Source organism: Capricornis sumatraensis, chromosome 11 (assembly GCF_032405125.1).
Source record: "Capricornis sumatraensis isolate serow.1 chromosome 11, serow.2, whole genome shotgun sequence".
Classification (NCBI taxonomy): domain Eukaryota; kingdom Metazoa; phylum Chordata; class Mammalia; order Artiodactyla; family Bovidae; genus Capricornis; species Capricornis sumatraensis.
In genome coordinates this window covers 29,784,032-29,811,829 of record NC_091079.1, presented here as the reverse complement: position 1 = coordinate 29,811,829, position 27,798 = coordinate 29,784,032, and the positions used below count along the sequence as shown (strand labels likewise).

Here is a 27,798-nt window from a genome sequence, read left to right as displayed (position 1 = left end):
GCTGCAATACTCTGGCCACCTAACGTGAAGAGCTGACTCACTGGAAAAGACCTTGATGCTGGATATGACTGAGGGGAGGAGAAGGGGGCAGCAGAGGAGGAGATGGTTAGATAGCATCACTGACTCAACAGACATGAATTTGAGCAAACTCCAGGCGACAGTGAAGAACAGGGGAGCCTGCTGTGCCACAGTCCATGGGGTTGCAAAGAGTCAGACATGACTTAGCGACTGAACAGCAGCAACCACATGAAGAACTCCTTGGAACTTGAACATGAAGATAAACCAAACCACCTAGGAACTTACGCACCTGATTCATGGTACCAAAATGAGAACAGACAATAAGAGTGAAGCCTCCTACACTTCTACAAAACACTAACCACTGAAGTCTGTCTTTGTAGACATTTAGAACATCTATTTTAAGTCTTAACTATTTAGGGGCTTCCTAACTCCACTTAGGGGTTTTCCAGGTGGCGCTAGTGGTGAAGAACCCGCCTGCCAATGCAGGAGAGGCAGGTTCAATCCCTGGACTGGGAAAATTCCCTGGAGGAGGGCACGGCAATCCACTCCAGTATTCTTGCCTGGAGAATCCCATGGACAGAAGAGCCTAGCGGGCTGCAGTCCATAGTGTTGAAAAGATTCAGAGATGACTGAAGCAACTGAGCCGCAGCAGAGTTCATCATTAACACCACTCACTTACTAGCCATCTGATCTTGGAGACAAATCACTTCATCTCGCTAGGCCTCAGTTTTCTTCCCTGTAAAATGGGGCTAACAATTGTTTCTCCTCCATAAAGCCTCTGTAAGGGTGGAGTGTTCTCAGGCATGCTGTGTGTCTTCGAAGTCCTGGTACCAAGCAGCTAGCTGCTTAATGAATGGGCAGAGCATGCCTCCTCCATCATCACCAAAGATAAAAGTGCTGGGCCAATACTACTGAATCAATAACCGAGCTGACCTTCACATGTCATACTGGACTCTCCCTTTCAGCCAACACTACGTATGCACCAACCTAAGCCTCTAAATGAAGAGCCTCTCCTTTTGTCTCCCTCGATGGTGCTTGCTCCCTTCCTGGGAAAGCTCAGCCTTCTCCTACTCATTTACTCATAATTTCCAAACGGTCACGAGTAAAATGGCACACGTCAGTGTGCTTTGGTTGCTGAATAAGCAAAACACTGGCTTTTTGCTTGGAAAACACTCACACACCAGCATGAAACCTTGGCAGCCCATCCACTCTTGCCTCTCAAAAGCAGCCACTCATTCTGTGCCAGCCCCGCCATGACTTCCAAAATCATGGGGGACCCTTTGCCCCCAAAGTTGAAGCCTGGAAGTAAATTCTTTTCTTTTTTTTTTTAACCACGTGTGTCTGACCCAGTTCCTAAAGTGCTCATCAGTGATAGGTTAAAATAAAAGCAGCAACATCTGCAAAGCACAGAACTCTTTGCCAAGAGGACAAACCAAAAGGGAGAGTGTGGGTTAATTTGGGGTTCCAAATTAGGAGATCTAACACAATTTTTTACGTGATATTAAGGCATGCTACTTTGGAATTCAAAGAGCAAAACAGTCCATAAATAAATAGGAAGACAACTGCTAGAACTAGAAAAATATTTTTTAAAAAATTCCAAGCTGCCCAAATTAATTCCTATTCCTGAGTTTCCACATCACCAAAAAAGTACCCAAAATTTCTCTTCCTAAGAATAACCACAAGATAACCCAAACAGCAGTCTTCAAGTTTCCACCTATTTCACTGGTGAAGCCTATGCCAACAAGAATTTGTGGTTTGCCCCAAAACTTTTCCTTATATTTTGAGGGTAATAACCTTAAGCCCCGTAATTTTTGAGAACTGAATGTTGATCCACGTAAGATATTTATAAATGTACCTCCTTCATACATACAAGCTTTGGGGGGGTGGGATTAAAAGTTCAACCGTGGTAGTTATCTATCAATTGAGAACCTAAAGGGCATATTGCACTTTAAGGCTAAAGGCAATCACTCTGAATCCAACCTCATGGAATTCAGTTCGAGAGTTAAAAGATGGACTTCCCTGGTGGTCCAGTGGTTAAGAATCCGTCTGCCAACGCAGAGAACACAGGTTCAATCCCTGGTCCAGGAGGAGCCCATATGCCGTGGAGCTACTAAGCCCAAGTGCCGCAACTACTGAAGCCCGAGCACTCTCGAGCCCATGCTCCACAACAAGAGAAGCCACCACAATGAGAACCCCGTCCTGAGGACCGCAACAAAGAGTAGCCCTCACTCGCCACAAGTAAGAAAGCCTATTCACAGCCAAAAAAAATAAAAATAATAATAATAAAATAAATTTTAAAAAATTTTTAAAAAGGAGTTCAAAGATGGAGACTGGGGACAATGACTTCTTGGCTAGGACTGTACTAAAGTCAGAAAAAAGTTACAAAATGATTGTGCTGCTCTTGATGAATCACTATTGTATTTTTGAGAACCTGAGTATTACCAACGTACTCTAACACGACACTTTTGAACTTCTAGCCTGGTTCCAATTCCTTCTCAAGTTCATAGGTGACCAGGTTGGTAATAAGACTGGGTCTGTTTTTCTACCCAACCTTGCAAAACAGCATGGCCCACCAAAAAAATACATCAGCTGCCTTTGCTTTTAAATTTAGTAACCTCAATCAAAGATCCAGAGCAGCTGCATATAATTTAAAAACACTAACCCTATCCTCCAGCGTGGCCACATAGTATGGGCACATACACCTACAAACAGCATCACCAACTATACACTTACCCTTATCACACTCCACACAAACAGAATACAGTAACATTATCTGAATGCGCAGAAAGGAAAAGTTAAAATAACTGACAGCTCCATCAGCAGGCCCTGAAGGACTTATCTAGAAGGAAAATAGCCCCTCAGTCTAACCAATGTCACGTCCTTTAGGAGCATATACAGTAGGTACAGAAAAAGGATGCAAAGTGCTGCCATATCAGCATGTTTCAATTCATCACAATTAAGTGAAGGACAGACTGGTCATAGGGTTGAATGCCTGGCAAGTCCACTTAATCCCAGACACCAAGCATCAGGCTGCTTCAACAGACAAGATAGTTGACAGAAACAAAACCACAGCAAAGAAAAAAGTCATCTACCTCTGGCTTTCAAACAAACCTAGTCAGATGGTGCTTCTCCAACTGAATTTCAAAATTCAGTTCAATAACCCAACATTAACTTCAGAGAGAATCCAGAAGCAACCTCAACTGGCATAAAACATTCAGACTCATTTGCAGCATCAGATTGGCAAAACAGGACCCAGCACTAGCAGAAACCTCTCCCCTCCTAAAATGTAGGACCCCGGTGCTTCTGAGTACACGCATAGTTCTGCGTGTAACCTGGCCCAGGAACAAGCATCACAGCCTGCATCAAGAGTAGTCTGCTCACAGAAGCCCAAGCTTCTTAGTATTACAGAGGAGGAACCTTGGGGAGCTTACATCAGAAAGAGCTCCCCTAAACCTCATATAAACCAACCACAGAAGAATCCACCCAGGGAAAACGATCTGCCTTCCTAACTTCCTCCAGTGCTATCTTTTTTGGGGTTGAGAAGGGAGTGGCACTTTATGGCACTTATATATGGGGCAGAGTTCCAGGGCAAATATCCCGTTTTTGAGGAGGTTCAGAGGCTTCCCAGCTCCCAGGCTTGCGGATTTCTCCTTCTGTACCCACTCGGCCCTATCACTAATGCACCTAAAATTGTAAAGGAAATTGCTAAGTTCTTGACGCTGTCGGAGGCACCAACAAGCTTTCCCTGGAGACCTAGATAAGAGGACCGATTCTTTCTGCATCTCAGTCCTCCCTTCTTCCTGTCTGGCCAGGTCCTTAGGGCAGCATCGGCCTCGGGGCTCCATTCACAGCTTATGAGTGCCCTGCGGGCAGGTCCTGCTGGCGCAGCAGCCTGACTCTACCAAACCAGCCGCCCAGGGGAGCCGGGTGGGGACCAGTCTGCAGAGATAGCTCTTTCCACCCAGGGCTTTAGGACCAGAGAGGAGGAGGAATCCTGGGGTGGAGGCAGTCCCGGCCAGAGCTCCCTCTCATTCCTCTGGGGTTTTTCCACCAGTCCTAGCCGATGCAGCTCATTCTGCCCAGCCAAGCCGGGCCGTGGAGAGGTGCATTAATTAACTGACCATCTCCCAGTCCCTTGCTGGTGACCTTGGCCACGTTGCTTTGCCTCCCTCTGCCCTCAGAGGCCTGACACCATCTGCTTGGCGGGTTACAAGAGGGTCAGCGTGATGTGGAAAGCGCCTAGAAGGGCTCAAGCCAGGGAGAGGACTTCCCTCTTCTTAGGGCTGTCCACAGCCTGTTCAATCCTCTCCCCACCTCCAGCCTCGCGGCGGGGGGGGGTGGAGACGGAGCTGGGGGCTGCGCATCCGATGTCCCCCGCCCATCACCTGGCCGCGGGTGGGCTGGAGGGGGTCCTGCAGGGGGGTGTGGCTCCCCCAAGCCCCATACATCCCCTTCCTCCCCGGCTCGGAAATCGACGCAATCCAACGGCGAGGCAGCGGCCGCGAGCTGAGGCAGCGAGGCGTCCCGGCGGGCGGGCCCGGGTCCCCGGAGGGCTGCGCGCGGAGGGCACCGGCTCCGACCTACCTCCTCCAGCAGCGTGACGGTGTTCCTGCAGTTGTGCAGCCGCGTAGTGAAGCTGGACGTGGTGGGCGAGTTGTAGTCCTCGGTGGTCTCGGCGATGAACTCGGAGACGGAGATCTGGTCCGGCATCCTGCCGGGGGAGGGGGCGAGACACAAGCGAGGGCGGGGGGTGAGTCACGGCGCAGGCTCCCGGGGCCGCGGGCCGGCCGGCGGCTCATGAACGACCCCCGCGCGCAGCCCGCCACCCGCCGCCCGGCTTGGCGCGGCTGCGATCCCGGCGGCAGCGGGAGGAAAGCTCTGGCGGGCGAGGAAGGAGGCGGCGGCGGCCCCGATCAGCGATCTGCGCGGGGCCCTTCAAACTCCGAGCGGCGCGCGAGGTTCGGGGCTCTCGGCGACCCGCCTCCCTCTGCTCATGCCCGGCCACGGGGGAGGAGACCCGGCGGGGCGCTTCGCGGGGGACCGGGAAGGGGGCGCCCGGGGCCGGGCAAGTCGCGGCTGGCCGGCGCTGCCTGCTCACACGCTCTGACAGGCGGCAGCGCGGACACCGACTGACTGAGCACACGCTCCCGCGGGCGGGCGGGCGGGCGGCGCTGCCGCGATGGTCACGGGAACAAACAAGGAAGTGCTCTGCGCACGCGCCGCCGCGCCCCCCTCCCCGCGGGGCCCGGCCCCACCCACGCCGCCCCGCCCACGCCCACGCCACCGGGCCCGCCCACGCCACCGGGCCCGCCCACGCCACCGGGCCCGCCCACGCCACCGGGCCCGCCCACGCCACCGGGCCCGCCCACGCCGGCCCGCAGCCCCGCCCCGGACCTCCCCCGCCCACTCGCCGCCCCCGCCATCCCCGGCCTAATCCCTCCAGCCCCGCGCGCGGCGCTCTGACTGAGTGCCCCGTCAGGCGGCCCGGGCCGCGCGGTTCTTGGGGCGGCGGATGCCCGCGTCCCCAGGGCCGCCCCCGGAGCGGTTACTCGGGCGAGCTCGTTACGCGAGCTTTTCGCAAGAAGGGGGACCAAAAAAATAAAAAGTTGTGCGCGTTCTTTTTTAGCCCCGTGTGGGAGCAGGAAGCGAGGCCCGGAGAGCCGCCTCCGGCTGCGCGGGCCGCGGGCCCGGCGAGAGGGAAGCGCGGCGGCGGCCTCCGGGGCCCGGCTTGCAGCTTGCCCGCCCGCTGGCTCCGGCTCCTCACTCAGCAGGGCGCTCACGAGCCTCCCGAAGGCTAGTTTTGTGTCGTTTGCTGAAGCCGCTAAAGTGCTAAGTGAAGATATAGGATATAGGAAGGGTTTTCTTTTTTTTTTATATACCACAATTTTCTAATCTTTCATTTACACTGGTTTTTGTTGTTGTTTTTAACCCGAAGGACAGAGGAGGGGAAGGGGTGTAAAAGGCATTTCCCGAGGTGCAAATGGTGTACAATGCTAAGTAGACGCCAAATTTCAGCGGAAAAATTACCAACAGATTGCTCATTCCTCGGCTCTGGCAGATGGCTATTTTGCTCAATCTACTTAGCCCAAAGAATCCATTTAACTTCTCACCATTGATTGCGGATCAAATTGGTTTTAAAAAAACAAAACTAGGCCCTTAGGAAGCGCCTGACGATTGGCTCCTATAATTGGAGCCAACTGGAGCTGGCTCATAAAGTCCCAAATTCACCAACCTGGGCAGAAGGCTAGCCCCCAGGCCTCCCCTGGGATTGAGTTTTGCGATCTTGTACGGTTATCTGTCCTCTGGTCCTTCCCCAAACCACAATAGAGTGCCCACCGGCAGGGAGGGACATTGGACCCGGGAGTGATTGTCAAAGGAGAACTTCTCGCTCACCGCTGACAACTATTTACTAATGCCCTTCTCCTGCCGCTGGAGATTCGTAAACAGACAATGCAGCTACTCTTCCATCAACAGTAGTAAGGGAAACAGACAAGCAATATACATGTAATATAAAGTGAAGTACATACAGAGTAAGCAAGTGATGCAGGAGCTATGGTTTAAGGAATGAGCAGAGAAAACCTCCTTGACAAAGTGACATCTAGAGCAGAAGAGAGAATGAAGGGACTTCCCTGGAGGATCAAGACATCCCCGCTCCAGTGCAGGGGACCTGGGTTTCATACCTGGTCAGGGAACTAGATCCACATGACGCAAACAAAAGAGTTCCTGGGACGCAGCTAAAAAGATGTTGCAGTGGCAACAAAGATCAAAGGTCCTGTGTGCTGTAACTAAGATCCGATGTAGCCAAATAATAAAAAGAAGAAAAGAGAATGAGGGGCTGGCTGCCTCTGCAGGTATCCTGGTAGCTATGGGATCTTGGCCTTCAGTTGCCTCCCACGAAGATGAAAGAAGAGGGTGTCAGCCCCATGAGGCTGGTAAATGATAACAGATGAGAAGGTGCTCTGTGCACCGGAGAGCCATTGTACCAAGTTCAAGGTGTTTTGTCTGCCTGTGCTGGCTGTCCTGAACCTGCACTGTGTCTCTGGGGAAGCGCTCATTAATGTCAGGAAGGCAAGCAGTGCAGCTCACGAGGAAGGCCTTGGTAAGGCAGCATACAGGAATAAAGACTCTGCTCTGGCAAAATGTTGAGACATCAGCTTTGAGGGCATCCTAAAAAACAAAGAAACAAACAGGTACACACTTTCTCCTCCTTCTACATTAAAAGTCTGCATTGGGACACACCAAGGTTGAGGTTTTGGGGAAACTGCCAGTTGGCATTTAAGACCCGTACCCGGAGGTCACTTGTTCACATGCTGTTACTGACAGAATATGAGACACCAGAAAAAACCCTACCTCTTTTCCCATATTCTAACTGGGTCATCCTGTATCTAGAAGGTTCTGTGACTTGGGAGCAAATATGGCCACTACTAGCTTGTGCTCATTAAGCTCCAAGAGCCTCAAGTAACCCCATGTTTATCCCCATGCAGCTGGAGAAGGCAATGGCACCGCACTCCAGTACTCTTGCCCAGAGAGTCCCACGGACGGAGGAGCCTGGAGGGCTGCAGTCCATGGGGTCGCTAAGAGTCGGACACGACTGAGCGACTTCACTTTCACTTTTCCCTTTCATGCATTGGAGAAGGAAATGGCAACCCACTCCAGTATTCTTGCCTGGAGAATCCCAGGGACAGAGGAGCCTGGTGGGCTGCCGTCTATGGGCTCGCACAGAGTCGGACACGACTGAAGCGACTTACCATGCATGCATGCATGCATCCCCATGCAGCAGCTGAGACTCTAACACCCAGCACTTAGCCTTCCAACCACTCCAAGAAGGCCATCCTCTAGGCTGGAAATCAACTGAGACTCTGATTTTGCATTATTTCCACTTTTCTCTCTCTTCCAAGTTGTCATCGAATACCTGTCATCCCTGCTGGGCTGGTAGCACCTTCTATCCCATATGTATGGCTTAGAGCAAACACTTGATAAATATGAGCTGTTATTAAAAAGCCTGGAGTCAGTGAATAATTGCCTCAATTCCAGGAGGCCTGGATTCCAGAGCTTTCTCTCCTAATAACTGATGCTGTCAGCTTGGGCCTTAGTGCCCTCACTTGGATAAAATAAAGGGATGCATATGTCAAAATGACCACAGAGATCCTTCCCAGCAGGAGCTGAGTCTGTGTCTGCCCTCAGCTCTACAGATGCAAGGAATAAAGATTATTACAACGAGCTAAGCTAACTGCGATGGTAAACAATGGGGATTGCTTTCTTAATGGAATTCACCAGAGTCCAAACTGCTGCCACCAATTGTTGTTTCAGTTTCATTTGAAGATTATGTTATATATCCGCTCCTCCTCCCCGTCTTCCCTAGCCAAGAAAGGAATATGTGAACAATGAGATATTGTGCCCAGGTAAGTATATACCTCCTTAGACTGGTGTGCAATTAGAATTTCAAAGGTTCACACCTCCATCCACCATTCCTAGGGTTCATGAACCATAATCCCTTTAAAATTTGAAACCATGCCCCAGTGCAAACCATCTGCACCTCTCATTTTCTCAAAACACCCTGAAAACCATCCTGGCTATCTTCTGTGGATAGAGCCTGATGCAGGCAAAACTTAAAGTTGATTTCTTTGTGCAGAACTGCTCAGAAATATTTGTTGTTATTTAGTTGCTAAGTTGTGTCCAACTCTTTTGCAACCCCATGGACTGTAGCCCACCAGGCTCCTCTGTCCATGGGATTTGCCAGGCAAGAATACTGGAGTGGGTTGCCAATTCTTTCTCCAGGGGATCTTCCCAACCCAGGGATTGAACTCGTGTCTTCTGCATTGGCAGGCAGATTCTTTACCACTGAGCCACTAGGGAACCCCGCTCAGAAATACACATCATCCTTTCTGGAGCCAGGAAAAACACACACACTTAACTCGTGCACACCCAGTTTTGTCTAAAGCGTACATCATCTCTTTCGTCATCAACATCACCCCCATCCAATTCTGTTCTGCGCCCTTGCACTCCTCAAGCCTGTTTGTTACTCTGAGCACTGTTGACGAGATAAGAATGGTCCTTACAGAATGCTTTTCTTCCTCTAGAAAAGCAGGAATAAAAATAGTGGTGGCTTATTCTCCTGGTCAGCAAGGGCACTAGTGACCCCACAGGCATCAGGGAATTGGCTGAATTAGATTCCCAGTGGCAGGCTTCACTCATCTATCTGCCTAACAACCAAGGTGGTGCATTTGCAAGATAGCTGACAATGTACCAGGGGTGGGAGAGTACGGAGGAAGTGTGGGGTCCTTTCTGGGCACAAGAAACCAGGAACTTTCCTGCTGGTGCAGTTATTAAGACACAGAGCTTCCACTGCTGGGAACACGGGTTTGATCCCTGTTCAGGGAACTAAGAACCCACATGCTGCGCACAGCCAAAAAAACAGAAGGGGGAAAAAAGAAGCCAAGAAGAGCTATCAGTGCTCTGATTCACATGCCTAGAAAGTGGCCCAGGCTGACAGGATGGAATTACAGCATTCATCAAAGGCTCCCAGTGCCTTCATGGGGCAGGGCCATAGATAGTGTGGGAAGAGAATATGCTTTGTGTTACTTGGATCTGGGTTTGAATCTCCACTTTGTCACTTATAATAATGCATTGTTGTCTCATCTGTGAAATTAGTATAGTAATAAAATGACCATGTTACAGGTTGTTAAGTGAAATAAATTGAGAAGCTGTGGATAAAGCAGTTGATGTATAGCGAACAATCAACCAATGTCAATTCCCTTTGAACTCCCTTTTTATGTCAACTATGACCATGAATACATCTCTTTTCATTCCAGGACTCAGATCTCTCCCTAAATTAGTCACCTGGCAGAGGAAAGACTAAAGAGAAGGGGAAGCTGCTCAGTAATTCCCAAAGTCTGGGATCTCAGATTTGGGGATCGTCTTTAGAAACTTTGCTTATTCTTGTAAGTATCCCTTGTGAGGTCAGATCCATCAACGATGGATTTTGGAAGTAAAGAAACAGTATCTAGAGTCAAACAGAATGAATACTAATGGGGATCAGAAGAGAGCTGAGACGGTAAAAGCCTGGTTTTCGTGGAACACAGTTCCTGTAAAGAAGGATATTCTAACCAAGGCAACTTCTAGAGGGTAGAATAGGCATTTGTTTCATAAGAGCATGAGTTATAGCATGATTCTCATGAGAAAGACTTGGCCTCACATCTCTACCATGTAGCAGCTATTAGATCTCACTGAAGTAATTCACTTCTCTGAGTCTCAGTTTTCACATCTGCAAACTGGGGGCAATGTTAGTAACTATGTCTTAGCGCTCTAAGGATTTCATAAGCTATGGCATATAAGGTGCTTAGCAGGGGCTGAGGGATCATAAGTAGATGATACTTCTCAGGTATTATGGGAATATTGAAAGCTTGATCTGGAGATAAAAATTCGGATATTCCTTCCCCCCTAAAATTTACTGAAACCTACAATGTACCTGACACCTTGCCAAGTATAGCATTTTGGACATACATATCCTTCTTTAACGGAGAAGGCAGTGGCACCCCACTCCAGTACTCTTGCCTGGAAAATCCCATGGATGGAGGAGCCTGGTAGGCTGCAGTCCATGGGGTTGCTAAGAGTTGGACACAACTGAGCAACTTCACTTTCACTTTTCACTTTCATGCATTGGAGAAGGAAACGGCAACCCACTCCAGTGTTCTTGCCTGGAGAATCCCAGGGACGGGGTAGCCTGGTGGGCTGCCGTCTATGGGGTCGCACAGAGTCAGACACGACTGAAGCGACTTAGCAGCAGCAGCAGTAGCATCCTTCTTTAAACTTCATGACAACTTCATAAGGTAGGTATGATTATCTTTTTTTTTAATAAAGATTTTTTAATATGGATAATTTTTAAAGTCTTTATTGAATTTGTTACAATACTGCTTGTTTCATGCTTTGGTTTTTGGCCTTGAGGCATATCAGATCATAGCCCCTCTTTCCCCTTTTTCCTCCCCCACCAGGAATCGAACCTGCATTGGAGAGTTAAGTCTTAACCACTGGACTTCCAGGGAAGTCCCAGTTATGATTATCCTAAACTTACTGGAGAGAAACCCGAGGCTAGTGAGGTGTGCGATAGTACTTTCTGAGCTTTTGTTCTGAGCCAGGCACTGCCCTGGTTATATAGGCAGTGTCTGAATTCACTGTTACGTGGGTAACAGTTCTGATGTGGGAGTATTACAATAATGGAAACCAAGGGACTTCCCTGGCGGTCCAGTGGTTAAGACTCCGTGCTTCCAATGCATCAAACTTGGATCTGATCCCTGGTTGGGGGAACTAAGATCCCACATGCCATAGGGCGTGGCCGGGGAAAAAAAAAAAAAGACCCAATAAAGGAAACCAAAACACAATGAGAGCTCACTGCAAGTTAATGTCCCAGCACCCAGGAGATGAAATCCTGGGCTTGTTCTACTGCCTGCAAAAATAAAGTTCTCAATAATAATTCACAGAGTACTACTCCATTAGATGTCCTTCTCATCGGTCAATCAAAATAAGTATTGTTTGTTGCTTATTTCACCTTCTGTGTTTGTTTTCTATCGTCTTAACAAAGAGCTAGAAGCAAGGAAAGCGGTGGGCGGAGGATGGGGCTGGGGGAGCAGGAAGAGGGAAAGACACACTGGATTCCACGTGTTTTACTGTCGGGCTCATGTTGCCATATTCGACCCCAGCAGCAGAGTGCTTCACTCATGTGCCTTGTCTGAGTGCTTCCCAAGTACACTTATATTCTCTCAAGTAAGAAACAAACAAACAAAAAGCCTATTCTAGTCTCCAATGAACTTAATGTAAATACTCCAAGTAAAAACCACTAGAGTGTTCCCAGTGAGTAAGGAGGAGAACATGGTTTCTTCTCCTCCTTATCAACTGAAAGGACTCAGGAATGTACTTCTGTTCTATAAAGGAATAATAATAACATCAATTAGTAAATGCTGGGCTTGTTATATGCCCTGCATGATTCTGCATTGCTGCAGGCATACCCTCATTTCATACTCAACAGCCACCACATAGAGCAGGCACTGGTATTATCCCCATTTTATACCTGGGAGGAACCTGGAGGTCACCTTAGCAAGCAGAGGAGACTGACTGGTCTGATTTCACAGCCTGTGTGATTAGTCTCCTGACAATGGGTCCACAGCCCTTGGATGGTCTTTTGTTAGAGCCTGTGTGTCATCTTTTTCCCTCCAGGGGAACTTGTTACAAGCCCAACTCAAAGGCAAAGTAATGGCTGGAGTGGAGTTGTTGTTCAATCGATGAATCGTGTCAGGCTCTCTGAGACCCCCATGGACTTCAGCATGCCAGGCTTCCCTGTCCTTCACTATCTCCCAGAGTTTTCTCAAACTCATGTCCATTGAGTCGGTGATGCCATCCAGCCATCTCATCCTCTTCCCCCTCCTTCCTCAATCCTGTCCCCTTCCCCTCTGGCCCTCAATCTTTCCCATCATCAGGGTCTTTTCCAGTGAGTCAGCTCTTCACATCAGGTGGCCAAAGTATTGCAGTTTCAGCATTAGTCCTTCCAATGAAAATCAGGGTTGATTTCCAAGTGGAGAGCACTCCCATTGCTCCATTACTGCAGTTGGAATTAATCTTCACAGTGATATTTACAGTAAAGCCTCCCTTTATTTATCTATATATACATATAATTTTCAGAGAAGGCAATGGCACCCCACTCCAGTACTCTTGCCTGAAAAATCCCATGGACAGAGGAGCCTGGAAGGCTGCAGTACATGCCTGGTGGGCTGCCGTCTATGGGGTCGCACAGAGTCGGACACGACTGAAGTGACTTAGCAGCAGCAGCACATATAACTTTATTCATATATATATAATTTTATTTATTTTTGGCTGTGCTGGGTCTTTGTTGCTACACACAGGCTTTTTCTGGTTGCAGAGGCTACTCTCTACTTGGGGCATACAGGCTTAGTTGCTCTGAGGCACGTGGGATCTTCCCATACCAGGGGGTTGAACCCATGACCCCTGCATTGGCAGGCAGATTCTTATCCACTGAGCCACTAGGGAATTCCACAATACAGCCTCTCTCTTATTTTGTATGAAGACTGTTGGCACCATTGGGAAGGACCTAAGTACTCCCTCACGTGGAGAGATGAGAACTTCCCCAGTGACAAACAGCTCTGCTAGTGTCAGGGCGCGGCTCAGAATTTCGTCTTCCTAATGAGTTTCCTGCTTTTGGGGGCTCCAAAATCACTGCAGATGGTGACTGCAGCCATGAAATTAAAAGACGCTTACTCCTTGGAAGAAAAGTTATGACCAACCTAGATAGCATATTCAAAAGCAGAGACATTACTTTGCCGACTAAGGTCTGTCTAGTCAAGGCTATAGTTTTTCCAGTAGTCATGTATGGATGTGAGAGTTGGACTGTGAAGAAGGCTGAGTGCCAAAGAACTGATGCTTTTGAACTGTGGTGTTGGAGAAGACTCTTGAGAGTCCCTTGGACTGCAAGGAGATCCAACCAGTCCATTCTGAAGGAGATCAGCCCTGGGATTTCTTTGGAAGGAATAATGCTAAAGCTGAAACTCCAGTACTTTGGCCACCTCATGCGAAGAGTTGACTCATTGGAAAAGACTCTGATGCTGGGAGGGATTGGGAGCAGGAGGAGAAGGGGACGACCAAGAATGAGATGGCTGGATGGCATCACTGACTCGATGGACGTGAGTCTGGGTGAACTCCGGGAGTTGGTGGTGGACAGGGAGGCCTGGTGTCCTGTGATTCATGGGGTTGCAAAGAGTCGGACACGACTGAGCGACTGAACTGAACTGAATGAGTTTCCTGCACAGAAGAACTCCCAGACTGGCCATCCCTGGGGGAAGGAGGGTGGTACATTGTATCCTTCTTGGTATTACCAATATCCCTGAAGATCTAAGGGAGGGCAAGAGATTCCTAGAGCTCCAGGCTTGGCATTTTATAAGCACCATCTCCTGAAATCCCCCCCAGTGGCCTAATGAGGGGCCATGCTGCCTGTTGAGAACTCAGATACATGCACAATCTCCTTAAGGACTCTAGGTAATAAACAGAGAATCGCTATGCACAGCCGGTCTGAATCCAAACCCTGCAGGCTTTTTCTTCCCCACAGAAGGTGCTGCCTCGTACACATTCCCTGTGGGTCCCTGATAAACGTGTTTTGGATTAAGCCAGCTCTTTTTTATGAGCTACATGTTTCCTAATATAAGTAAAACAACATCCAGTGAAGAAAAATGGTGGTGTTATATGGGGTTCCTAAAACCTTGCCACCTATAGGAGTGAGGGATTTTAAACCTTAGTTTGTTTCTGAAAAAGAAATCATCACCTGAAAAAAGAGAAACACTTAGAAAACCTTCAGGTCTCTTTTCTTTTTTTCTGATGCATTTGTCTTAGTTCAGTTTGGTGGCTTACACTTACTCGTGCCCACTTCTGCGCTATCTCAAGGCTGACAACATGTCTTTTTTTTTATGACCCTTTCTCATGGCACCGTTTTCCAAATATTTCTATATCTCCAACAAGACTGTGAGGTCCTTGAGACTCGAGGGTTTTCCATTTGCTGTTACAGTCTCAGAGACCCAGGTGCTCAAGAGATGCTTCTTGAACAGATGGAAGGAGGAATGAATGGATGAATATTTAAGATGGGGGAGGGGTGTGAGAGGAATTGGGAGAGCAGCAACTGGAATGAGGAATCCTGGTTCTTAAGAGTTTCTCCATGTATAATATCATATGTGAAATAGACCGCCAGTCCAGGTTCGATGCATGAGACAGGGCACTCAGGGCCGGTGCACTGGAATGACCCTGAGGGATGGGATGGGGAGGGAGGTGGGAGGGGGGTTCAAGATGGGGAACACATGTACACCCATGGCTGATTCATGTCAGTGTATGGCAAAAACCACTACAATATTGTAAAGTAATTAGCCTCCAATTAAAATAAATAAATAAAAAGAGTGGATACCAAAAAAAAGAGTTTCTGACATCATCATAAAGCTACCAGAGTTGGAAAAAATTTCAGGGATAATATGCTTACCAACTCTTTCATTTTTCAGATGAGGAAACAGATTCTTCACTGGTTAAATGAATTTGCTCAGTATCCCCTGGCAGAATTGTGGGGAATTCTGAGATCCCAAGTATCCTGGTTCCTAAGGGTTGCCTGACTCCTCCCCCTTCATTTCAAAGAAGTGCTTAAAAGACCTTGCCTTAATAAGGCTTCCCTGGTGGCTCAGAGGTTAAAGCGTCTGCCTCCAATGCAGGAGACCTGGGTGATCCCTGGGTCGGGAAGACCCCCTGGAGAAGGAATTGGCAACCCACTCCAGTATTCATGCCTGGAGAATCTCATGGACGGAAGAGCCTGGTAGGCTACAGTCCATGGGGTCACAAAGAGTTGGACATGACTGAGCGACTTCACTTACACTTACTTTAAGAAAAAATATATGAAACTGCCATTTAAGAATGGATTATAATGGTCTTTGTGTCGCAATGTCAAGGAATCCCTGCAGACATTTGCCTACCATTTAAAACTTCTAAAATTCTAACTACATAAAATTTGGCATAAGATTACTTAACTAACACTCCTAATTTTGAGCAAGGAGACTGTGAGTACAGTCAAAGACTGGAGTGATACCCACCCCCTTTTCATCACTGTCTTGCCTCTTTCTCTTCTTTCTTGCTCTCCAAAAACTAAGCTAGAAACTTGACAGCAATCAAGAACCTTCTAAGTCCGCCCCTCCCACCCCTGTGCCCTTCCTTGTATGTTAGTCACTCAGTCATGTCCGACTCTTTGCGACCCCATGGACTGTAACCCACCAGGCTCCTCTGTCCATGGGATTCTCCAGGCAACAATACTGGAGTGAGTTACTAATTCCTTTCTTAAGCGACCCTTTTTAAAAGGTTAGAAGTCACAAGAGATAAGGAGATGTTTCGGTGACCAGAACATTGGGAGTCAGTGTTGTTTTAGTAAACAACCTTCTCCTTGCCCAACCCAGGGCAGCCCTATAGGATAATCCCAGGGTAAGTGAGGTTTCTCCTCCCAAACCCACTTTACTCTCTGGGACTGACTCATTCCTTGTGGGACATTTTCAGAGATAAGACCATTGTCCCTGAGTCCCTGAGGACATTCCTCAATGGATGCAGAGGTATTTAGGTTGGAACCCATTGGTTCAATTCCATTTGCAGTTACTGAGCAGCACTAATAATCCTTCCAGAGGTTAAGAATGTGTAATCTGGATCCAGATTGCCTGGTTCAAATCCCAGCCCTGCCACTTAATAGGGATGGTTAACGGTAGGCCTACGTAATGTCAGCTACTTAATGTGGTTTCAAAGGAAGGTGTCCTTTAAAAGGTGATCTCTCTCTCTCTCTTCTAAGGCTGTTGTGAGATATAAATGAGATAATCCATGCAAGATGTATTGGTATACAGTAAATGATATTTGTCTTTGAAACAGGTCCTGTGCTAGACTCTTGAGGAGCCAAAAGGACACATAAGATATAGCCCCTGTGCTCACATGTAGGCAGAGATACAGGTCTGCAGCACAACTGCCACAAATGCTCAAAGAACTCAAACAGGAAATAAATGTGTCTTTCAGCTATGTGACCTATGCATGTGGAGTCCAAAAAAAGGTCCTTTCATGTATCTCTGATTTGCCCAAAGCCCAGTTAGACCCACTGTTACAAGTGGCTGTTCAAAGCTGCCTATCATCTGAAACACTACTCAAGAAGAAACATTTGATAAATGACAGCTGTTTGCAACTTTAGCACTGAGAGAGAACATGGCATTGCCAGGGAGTTCAGCCTCCCTTCCTCAGCCAAATCGGCTCACCTCCTTTCGTCTCACTTCCCAGGAACCCAGGGCAGATGCTCTCTGAGGTCCTAGGGCAATAACATCCTACAATTTGACGAATTCTCTTCTTATGTCAGTGTTATAACCAACCCAAACACCAGCTCTGCCTCAAGATCTACTTGTAAGCCAAGAACAGTCTGGAGGTCATTACTTCTGTGTTGGGGGCCTCTGTTATGAGCACCCTACATTATATGAATCTATCACAGTGCTCAGTTGTTGCTTTTCAAAAATATGATTTCACCTGCAATGTATTTGAACCCACATAACAATGAGCTGTATTATCACAGAATTTTCCTGTAATTTTGTCAAATGTAGGGCATTGCTCTATTTGAAAAAAGAAAATTGCCCACCCACTGCAGAGTTTTGTTCCTAGCATATGCTATTTGGTTAAAGTCTTTCTCAAATGTGAACATTCCAAATCACACTAGGGGCTCTAATTTAAAAAAAACAACAACAAACAACTCTACAATTGCTAGCTAAGCTTCTGACACAAACATCTAGCTTCTGTTTCCTGCCTTTTATTTTGTGTATTGTTTTTGAAAAATTAGTCTCTTTGCTCAGGTCTTAGAGACTTAGAGGTATTATACAAACTAATTTATAAAATTGCTATGTTTAAGTGGACAGCAGAGAATTCACTGTTGATTAGATGTGGAGATGATTATTTTCAATTATCTTTTGTTTTTCTTTTGTGAGTAAACTGACTTTTTCCCTGTTCTTTGGATTTGGGAATTAACCTTCATTTAACCCTAAGAAATTCATGCATCTTGAACTCTGCAGTTCTATACAGACCTTGAAGAACACTGACTATAATTTTTGTCTGCCCTACACATCCTCATAACTCCACATGATTTTCCAGGCAGTGTTGCCATATTCCCAACCAAAGGGCTGGACCAAGCTGTCCAGAATATACCAGCGTTCTGAGTACAGCATCGATGTGTATTCTGATAGGGATTACACTCGAGCAAGGTCAGTCAGGGAGCATATGAAGGTCTGATATGGAAGCTAGAGTCAAGAACAATGTGCCTTTTCTCCAGGTCTCAACGGACTTAGGAAGCCTTTAGTTACTGGTGACTATCTTTGCCAGGGCTTCCCAGGTGACACTAGTTGTAAAGAATCCACCTGCCAATGCAGGAGACAAGAGACGCGGGTTAGATCCCTGGGTCGGGAAGATCCCCTGGAGGAGAGCATGGCAACCCCCTCCAGTATTCTTGCCTGGAGAATCCCATGGACAGAGGAGCCTGGTGGGCTACAGTTCATAGGGGAGCAAAGAGTCGGACACGACTGAAGTGACTTAGCACACATGCATCTTTGCCACACATAAGAGAGCGTACCTAAGAATGATGCTAACCAAAGATGGCAAGAGATGGAGGGAGGAAGACGGGGGAGGGAGGAAGAACCTAGTGAGATCGCTTGAATCAATGGACCCCAGAATCGCTCCCATGCCTGCTGCCAGTCCTGGACTTTCCAGGTATGTGAGCAGCTACAGTTTTTCCAGTGGTCATGTATGTGAGAGTTGAACTAGGAAGAAAGCTGAGCCCCGAAGAATTGATGCTTTTGAACTGTGGTGTTGGAGAAGGCTCTTGAGAGACCCTTGGACTGCAAGGAGATCCAACCAGTCCATCCTAAAGGAAATCAGTCCGGAATATTCATTGGAAGGACTGATGCTGAAGCTGAAACTCCAATACTTTGGCTACTTGATGCGAAGAACTGACTCATTGGAAAAGACCCTGATGCTGGGAAAGATTGAAGGCGGGAGGAGAAGGGGATAACAGACGATGAAATGGTTGAATGGCATCACCAATTCAATGGACATGAGTTTGAGTAAACTCCGGGAGTTGGTGATGGACAGGGAGGCCTGGTGTGCTGCAGTCCATGAGGTCACAAAGAGTTGGACATGACTGAGCGAATGAACTGAACTGAACTGAACTGATACTTCTTTTTTTCAGCCTAAGTTGTCTGAGGTGGGTTTCTACCAATAAAACAAAAAGAGCTCTGGTTAGTCTTTTCCTGGTTTCCAGCACCACCTTCACAGTTAGTAGATGTGTTACCCTGGGGAGGCTATTCACTGCCTCAGAGCTTCAGCTTCCTCATCTGTAAAAAGGGAATACTGATGTCCACTTCAAAAGATTATTAAAAAGAACAAATTAGGTAATACACATGAATCTGCCTGCAATGCAGGAGACTCAGGTTCGATCCCTGAGATGGGAAGATCCCTTGGAGAAAGGAAAGACTATCCACTTCAGTATTCTTGCCTGGAGAATTCCATGGACAGAGGAGCCTTGCAGGCTACCATCCACGGGATCGCAAACAGCTGGACACAACTAAGTGACTATCACTTACTGACTTACATAACAGAATGGGAGAAAATACTTGCAAATCATATATCTGATAAGAGTCAAGCATCCAAAATATATAAACTCTAAAAAAAAATTTTGGCTACACTGAGCCTTTATTGCGTTGCAAGGGCTTTCTTTATTTGCAGCACATGGGCTTAGTTGCCCTATGCCATGTGGCATCTTAGATCCCCTACCAGGGTCAAACCTGCATCCCCTGCACTGGAAGACAGATTCTTAACCACTGAAACATCAGGGAAGTTCCCCCAAATATATAAGCTCTAAAAGTTCAACAATGAAAAGACAGATAACTAATTTTTAAATGGGCAAAGGACTCAAATGAACATTTCTCCAAAAAAGATATAAAAATGGATAATATGCACATGAAAAAGATGCTCAGTATCACTAGTCATTGGGGAAATACAAATCAAAACCATGAGACACCCTTTCACAGCCACTAGGTGTGGCTATTAAAAAAAAAAAAAGCTGGAAGGTAACAAGAGTTGGAGAGGATGTGGAGAAATTGGAACCCTCATACACTGTCAGCCATTAAAAGGTGGCTCAGACCGTGAAGAATCTGCTTGCAAAGCGGGAGACCCAAGTTCAACATACATTATTAGTGGGAATGTAAAATATCTTTGGGGAACAACCTGGTAGTTCCTCGAAAGGTTAAACAGAATGTGACCACCACCACCATATGACCTGCCAATCCCATTGTTCAGTATATATCAAAGAGGAATGAAAATGCACATTCATGCAAAGACTTACATCTGTCACAGCGGCATCAGTCATAAGAGTCAAATAGTGGAAACAACCTAAATTTCCAGCAGATAACTGGGTAAACAAATTGTGGTACATTCATGCAATGGGATATTACTCAGCCACAAAAAGGGAAAAAAGTACTGATACTCAGGCTACCACATGGATTAAACGTGAAAATACATTATGCTAAGTGAAAGACACAAAGGATCACAATTATTGATTCATATTCATAATATATGATTCCGTTTACACAAAATGTTCAGAAAAGGCAAATCCATAGAAATAGAAAGCTTACTAATGGTTGCCAGGGTCTAGGGGAAGGGAAGAAGGAGTGACTCAGCGGACATAAGACTGGGGGAGTGATGAAAATGTTTTGGAGTTAGATCATGGTGAGGGTTATATAACTTTGTGAATACACTAAACCCACTGAATTGGACATTTTAAAAGGGTAAATTTTATGCTATGGCAATTTTTAAGATACTATTCTGATGCAGGAAGAAGGTACAACTTACTCATTTATAACAATAACAACTATAACCATTCAGTACCTACTTTGTACAGGGCTTCCCAGGTGGCACAGGTGGTAAAGAATCCACTTGCCAATGCAGGAGATACAAGAGATGCGAGTTCAACCCCTGGGTCAGGAAGATCCCCTAGAGTAGGAAATGGCAACCCACTCCAGAATCCTAGCCTGGAAAATTCCATGGACAGAGGAGCCTGGCAGCCTACAGTTCATGGGGTCAGAAAGAGTTGGACATGACTGAGCACACACACACACACACACGCACACACATGTACAAGGCAATTTAGGCAATGGTTTTGTTTAAACCTTATGACAACTCTAAAAAGTAGCTATTACTCTCCACGTGTTTCATGGGTAGGAAACTGAGGCTCAAAGAAGTGGCGCTACAGCCAGTAAGTAGAGGAACTAAGGTTCAAACACAAGTCTGTCCGAATTCCAAGTTCAAGTTCTTTCTACTGCGTTCTTTATACAGACAGTACCTTGCTGGATGTGGCAGGGACTACTGGTTTGTCACCTCTATCCAGTACACCTCTATCCTTTCTTCAGTAACAGAGCCCCATTTGATTCAGGGGAGAAATATATTCAGCCAAAAGACTCATCTTTCAGCCTCTGCTATAGCTGGTATGGTTGGCTGTGTGCCTAAGTCTAACCAGTAAGATGTAAGCTGAAGTACTATGTAGGCCTTTGAGGAAATGCTTTGAAAGGAGTTACTTCTGCTAGAGGAGGACCCCTGCTACCGCTCTTCTTCCATACTGCTGCCTGGAATGCAGATATGATGATTGACACTCCAGCAGCCATTCTGAATCATGAGATAATATGCTAGGGATGGTTTAACCAGTGAGACAAAATCAGGTTGGGTGCCTGATAATCATGGAAGCACCATCTGTCTTTGGACTATCTCCAGGCTTCTTTGGTCTTGGAGAAAGAGGTGAAGGGACCCTAATTGCTAATATTATTTGTATTTTCTTCACATGCAGCTGAAATATAATCTGAGCTTATATATTGAACCTATGAACATACTTAACCAACTAAGAATGTATAAAAACAGCTAAGCTTAGAGGTGGTCAAATTTGAAACAATCTACCAGAGTCATTTTGTCCTGTATATTAGACTCTATATTCAGAGGCATAAAGATTCTATTGAATTATTCTGAAGACAGGCACCAAGGTCTATTTTGTGGAATTATAGAATCAGTGAAGAGACCAGTCTCAATTTACCAAGTACAGGCATTACATATTATAAGTACTTAAATTCATCTTAGGAATTGCTTTAGAAACACAGCCACATGGGGGCCAACAGGCTTCCACAGACTGGATTTCTGAAGAAGCAAATTTATTTACACAACCTTTGCACAATTTAGTTAAGAGAGAAGAGACAGAACAGATTCTAAACAGGAAATAAGATGATAAAGATCAAAGACTTCTTTGCTTTAAAATCAATGTTCTGCCCAGTCTTTCCAGAGCATTCATTTAAAATTCTAAAATTATTTTCCCTTCCAGAAAGACAAATGGTAGTGGTCTTTCACAGTTGACAAAGAATAGCAGTTTTGTTGTTTATTTTATTTACAAAACACAGATGTGTTTCGCATCAGTCAGTGTATTATTTATAACCCAACAGCAGGTTGGTACAGTATTTTTGGGTCAAGAATGGGTTTTCTTTGATTCTCCTTCCTTCTCATTAGGGTTCTTAAGAATTCAAACCACAATGACGCAAGTGCAGATAAAACATTTGGAGGAAGGAAAGATTTTTCCACACTGTTTTTTTCTGTAGCTTAATATATCTGATTTTTTTTACACCCTACCAGCTAGAGCTGGTAACCCACATACTCTTGATGAGGGTAAAAAGTTTTGATTTTATTTTGTTATTTTGTATCATAGGCTATGTGTCTGTATATGTGTCCAAGTAAGAAGAGACAGAATTCAGATTAAAATTTATTGCAACCCTTTCTCCAGATTGGGTGGGATTTTTTTTTTTTACCCTTTTTCCTTTTCTATGAGTATACATGTAGGGATTCCCTGGAGGTCCAGTGGTTTAGAACTCTGAACTTCCACTGCCGGGTTTCAGGTTTGATCTCTGGTAGGGGAACTAAGATCCTTTAAGCTGAGTAGTACGGCCAAAAAATAAAATAAAATAAGAATGTACATGTATGCATGTGAACACACACACACCATCTCTTCTAGAACATAGGCATCAGGAAATAAAGTACACAGATTTCCCAGAGAGCCAAATTCATTTCCACAAAGTCCATGAACCAAAATTCATGCTTTTTAATCACAGGAATTCCCCTACCCCCACTCCACAGCACTCACTTCACCCTGTGTCTCTTACTTTACACTCAATTGCTACAGGTTTGGTAAGCTGGTTCCTAAGCCCTCAGCAAACTGAAGGGAGCAATTATGCTGGAAATAGTGAGAAGGGACTACAAAGAAGAAAAAAAAAAAAGAAAACTGTAGAAATTTGCCAGCATTCACCCCCACCAGAAAGAAATTCTAAATACATGTGCTTGCTAATGAAGGCACACCATTCCGCTCTACCGACGCCAACCTCAATAAGAGGTGATATTCAAAATGATGAACCTTTGCAATCAAGAGGTTTGAGACATGATGCTATAGTCTAGGCAGCATGCCAGGTGCAGGTCTTTTAGGAGGGTTTTCAATCAGACCAGCAAAAATAACATAAAACAAAACGTATTTGGTGCTCAAAGGCTTTGCAGAAAATGCCAGTTCCTCAAGGGAAGTGTCACAGCCAATGTGAGCACAGATTAGGAGTCAAAAGACATGAGATCAAATCCTGACGCTGTTGCATACAAGCTTGTAGGACACTGGGCAGAAGACTCAAACTTCCTCATCCCTACAATGGGGTTGCAGACAGCAACGTCTGAGGTTGCTGCAAATTTAAATAAGCTCCAAACTACTGGTTTCAGCTACAGGCCTTCTCTGGTGGGCACTTAGGGTCCACAGGTGGAAAAGACGGGGGCCAATGTCAGGGAGGCTTTCTGATTACTGACGAGAGTCTAGACTCAGGGCTCTCATCCCTCGGACTCTGTGGTCCTCAGGCTGTACTTCACCTTCCCTGGTTAACATTCTGTTGGCCCCTATAGGAAGGAGCACACACAGGGAAGCCCTGGAGGATTAACTGGAAAGAACAGCCCCAGTAGGTTCTGACTACAGCTGGGGGTGGGAGCAGGGGGAACAGAGAAGGAAGGAAATAGACAATGCAATTGAAAAAAAAAAAAAAAAAAGAAATGAGGTCTCTTTCCTCTGGTTTCACTGGAGAAGATTCTGAAAGGTGTAATTGGAAGAGCAGGCAAGTGGAGTGCTGCCAGCAAAAGGCAGAGAGAAAAGGAAGGGAACGCCCATTACTGCCTACCCACCACCCTCAGAGCTATGCCCCTATTGTATCTCCTTTAGTTCTTCCACAACCTCGTGATGTATGATACCCATTTCACAGATAAGGAAACTGAGGCGCAGAGAAGTTGAATACTTGGCCCAGGTTCTAAAAGCAGGTCTGTGTGATTTCAAAGCCAGTGTTTTTGTTTGCTTTTTTTTTTTTTTTTAACATAGGCTGCCTACAGCTTCACCCCTGCTGATATAAGCTGAGAAACAAATAAATAAATGGGGAAGACAGAAATTTTCACTTCATCCAACATCCTTGGAGAGGGTAGATAACCTGCCCCCTACCCCTGCCTCTCTGTAGTGTGAGATCAGTGTGGCATTTACTTGTTTACTAAATTTTTTAAAAAGGTCTTGTCTTCTACCTTCATATCCAAGTTCAAACCGGGCAAGAGACATGAAAAGTCTTCTGAGAAGCACTGAAAAGAATGAAGTCAGAACACAAGTCAAAACTACAACGAGGTATCACCTCACACCAGTCAGAATGGCCATCATTAAAAACTACACATAATAAATGCAGGAGAAGGTGTTGAGAAAAAGGAACCCTCCTACACCATTAGTTGGAAGATAAATTGGTGCAGCTACTATGGAAAACAGTATGGAGGGTCCTTAAAAACTAAAAGTAGAGCTACCATATGATCCTGCAATTCCACTCCTGGACATATATCTAGAAAAGATGAAAACTAATTCAAAAAGATAGGTGCACCCCAATTCACAGCAGCATAATTCACAATAGCCAAGACATGGAAGTAATCTAAGTGTCCATTGACAGAGAAATGGACAAAGAAGATGTGATGGATAGGTAGATAGATAGATAAATAGATGGACAGCTATATATACAATGGAATATTAGTCAGCCATAAAAAGAGTAAATGTAATACCACCACAGCAACATAGATGCACCGAGAAATTATTGTACTAAGTGAAGTAAATCAGAGAAAAACAAATGTCATACGCTATCACTTATGTGTAGAATCTAAAATACAATACAAATGAACTTATTTATAAAACAGAATCATAGACATAGAAAACAAACTCTTGATTACCAAAGGGGAAAGCGGGCAGGGAAGGGATAGATTAGGAGTATGGGATTAACAGATACACACCACACCACACGATAAACAACAAAGGTTTACTGTGCAGCACAGGGAACTATATTCAATATCTTATATTAATCCATAATGAAAAAGAATCTAATTCATATATATAACTAAATCACTGCTGTATACCTGAAACACAATATTGTAAATCAACCATACTTCAATTTAAAATAGACTTTTAAAAAAATCAAATGTTTCAGAATTGTTACCATCCTCTTCCTCACTGCAAACTTCAGAGATAACACAGATAGATACACAGACACACAGACACACTCTCACACTCAGAATCTTGAGTCCACACATGATCAACAAGCAGGCAGTGTGTAAGGAGTCATGCTTTTTCTTTTTTGAACTTTTTATTTTGTATTGGGATACAGTCGACTAACAATGTTGTGATAGTTTCAGGAGAATAGCAAAGGGACTCAGCCATACATATACATGTATGCGTTCTCCCCTACACTCCCATCCAGGCTGCCACATAACACTGAGCAGAGTTCCAGTGCTATACAATGGCGGAAGGAACCTTTTTCTGCTAAAGATCATTCATCAGACACACACACACACGTGAAGTGAAGGCAGCCTGCTGGCTTCAGCGTGAGGTCCCCCAGGTGTAAGGAGGAGCCAGGAAGCCCTTCTTGATGGATCAAGAAGCCTACGGTTAACCTGGGGGTGAGGGAGGCCCTCCAGGTCCACTCATTACCCTGCCCTGCCCTGCCCTGGACCCCTGGGGCCTGATATGCTCTGAACACACCTCGGGGTCCTTGGCCCTCTGGCTTCCAGCTGGGTTCGGCCGCTGGAACAGAAGGAGAAGGCGTGGGGAAGCGGGTGTCCCTACCCTCCAGGTTCCTGCCCTCCTGCTGCCGTCGGAGCGGGAGCCGTGGGCACACGGCCTCTCCGGCTCCACGGTCCAGAGACAACCCTCGCTCCCCTCTTCAGACCTTCAGGGGAGCCTGGAGGCCCCACCAGCCTTTATGGTTTCTCTGCCCCTCACCCCCACTTCTCAAACGAGCATTCTATTAAACTCTGCTTGAATTATCCTATTCTGGGTTCACCATCTGCTTCCTGCTGGGAACCCCGACGGACCCAGGGAGGCAGAGTAAAGAGGGCTGCACTGGAACGCAGCAGCGCCAGGAAGACAGTACTGTCTTTGGGGAGGGGCAAGTGCTCTGGGGTCTGATGCGCATCCTGGTTCCCCCACTGCCTATCTCTGTTAAACCTGCTTCATCCTCAGAATCCACCTCTGAAAAATGGGGTTAATACTAGCGCCTACCAACTACATAGGGCGGCAGTGAGGATCGAACGACACAGTACAAGTAGAGAAAGGAGCTCACCGTCTCGCTCTTCACCACTGCTGACAGATACAGCAGAGATTCTGAGTTAACTGTAGAGTCCCGTCAACACAGTAAGTGCCCAATATGTAACCACTAAAAGGCTGAAGTTCCAGGGTAAGTAGACATGGGAAACATCAAGAAACAATAGGGCATCAACGGTAAGGAGGGAATCTGGAAGGACTGCCTGGAGGAGGTGATGCAGAGAAGTAAGCAGGTAGCTAGTAGGATGGCAGGCAGACGGGACAGCAGATACAAGTGTGTGGAGGCCTGACACATCAGATGAGGGGTGGTGCAAACAGCTGAGTGCAGTGACTGTGAAGGACACGTGTGGGCAGAGTAAGAGCGGTTTGGCGGGGGTCACCGAAGAGGATTCTGGATGTCATGCCAAGGAGTCGGTTTTTGTCCTCAAAGCAAGTCAGAGTTTCTAAGCTGGCAGGGGCCGATGGGTTAGAAGCTGAGAATGTTCAATCTGGCAACACCATTGGCCCTGACCTGGGCATGGCAGGAGCACACAGTAGGTGATCTGCGTGCTTGTTGAACAATGGATGCACAGCAGCAGTTGTGTAAGGCAAAATCTGGAACCTCCCTCCTCCTTCCAATACATATGCAGCACACTCCAGGCAACTCGCCAGTCACAGGTCTTCCCAGGGATCTCACTGGCTCCGCTGTGGCAGGATGAAAGATATATTTGATCTTTGCCCTTGGTTCCTGGCACAGAGCTCCGAAGGCCCTTGGGATATCCAGAGGGCTAACAGTGTCCTTTTTAAAATTCTTCATTTATTTATTTTTGCCTGTGCTGGGTCTTCATTGCTGCACGTGGGCTTTCTCCAGTTGCAGCAAGCGAGGGCCACTCTTCATTGCAGTGAGTGGGCATCTCATTGCGGTGGCTTCTCTTGTTGCGGAGCAGGGGGTTTTGGGTGCACGGGCTTCAGGAATTGTGGTGCACAGGCTTCGTTGCTCTGCGGCACATGGAATCTTCCCGGACCAGGGATTGAACCCGTGTTCCCTGCATTGGCAGGTGGATTCTTATCCACTGTGCCAGTAGGGAAGTCCCTAAGTGTGTCTTCGTATACTAATGAGACGACTCAGAGGTGGGGCAAAACGGCTTCACGACAGTCACCAGAAAGACCTCCGCGGAAGGGACAGGGGCTGGGGACAGGGTTCAGTCACCAACGGCCAATGATTATTAAATCAGTCATGCCTGTGCAATGAAACAGTTTCCAGACTGGGGGCTTCCAGGTAGGTGGGCACATCAGTGTGCTGGCTTCCTTGCCCTCCCCCACACCTCGCCCTCTGCATCTCTTCCATTCGACGCTTTCTGAGTTACAGCCTGTATAATAAGCTGGTAACAGTGAGTAAAGTGCTTTCCTGAGTTCAGTGAGTCATTTCATGGAATTACAGAACTTGAGGAGGGCTCATGGAAACCTCGGGATGTATGGTGGCTCAATCAAGAATCCGCCAGCCAGCGCAGGGGACACGGGCTCCGTCCCTGGTCAGAGAAGAGCAC

The 27,798-nt window shown here is 46.4% G+C and overlaps 1 protein-coding gene across 2 annotated transcripts in view; it reads right to left on the bottom strand.

The window, feature by feature from the left end:
• The window catches only part of ASAP1 (ArfGAP with SH3 domain, ankyrin repeat and PH domain 1), a 335,628-nt gene that overhangs the window by 259,887 nt on the left and 47,943 nt on the right, over positions 1 to 27,798 (bottom strand). For both annotated transcript variants that reach the window (XM_068983842.1, XM_068983843.1), the window contains one exon: positions 4,603 to 4,729. In XM_068983842.1, coding sequence (XP_068839943.1) covers positions 4,603 to 4,729 — 127 coding nt within the window. Of the gene's footprint in view, positions 1 to 4,602; positions 4,730 to 27,798 lie in introns of those variants that run through there.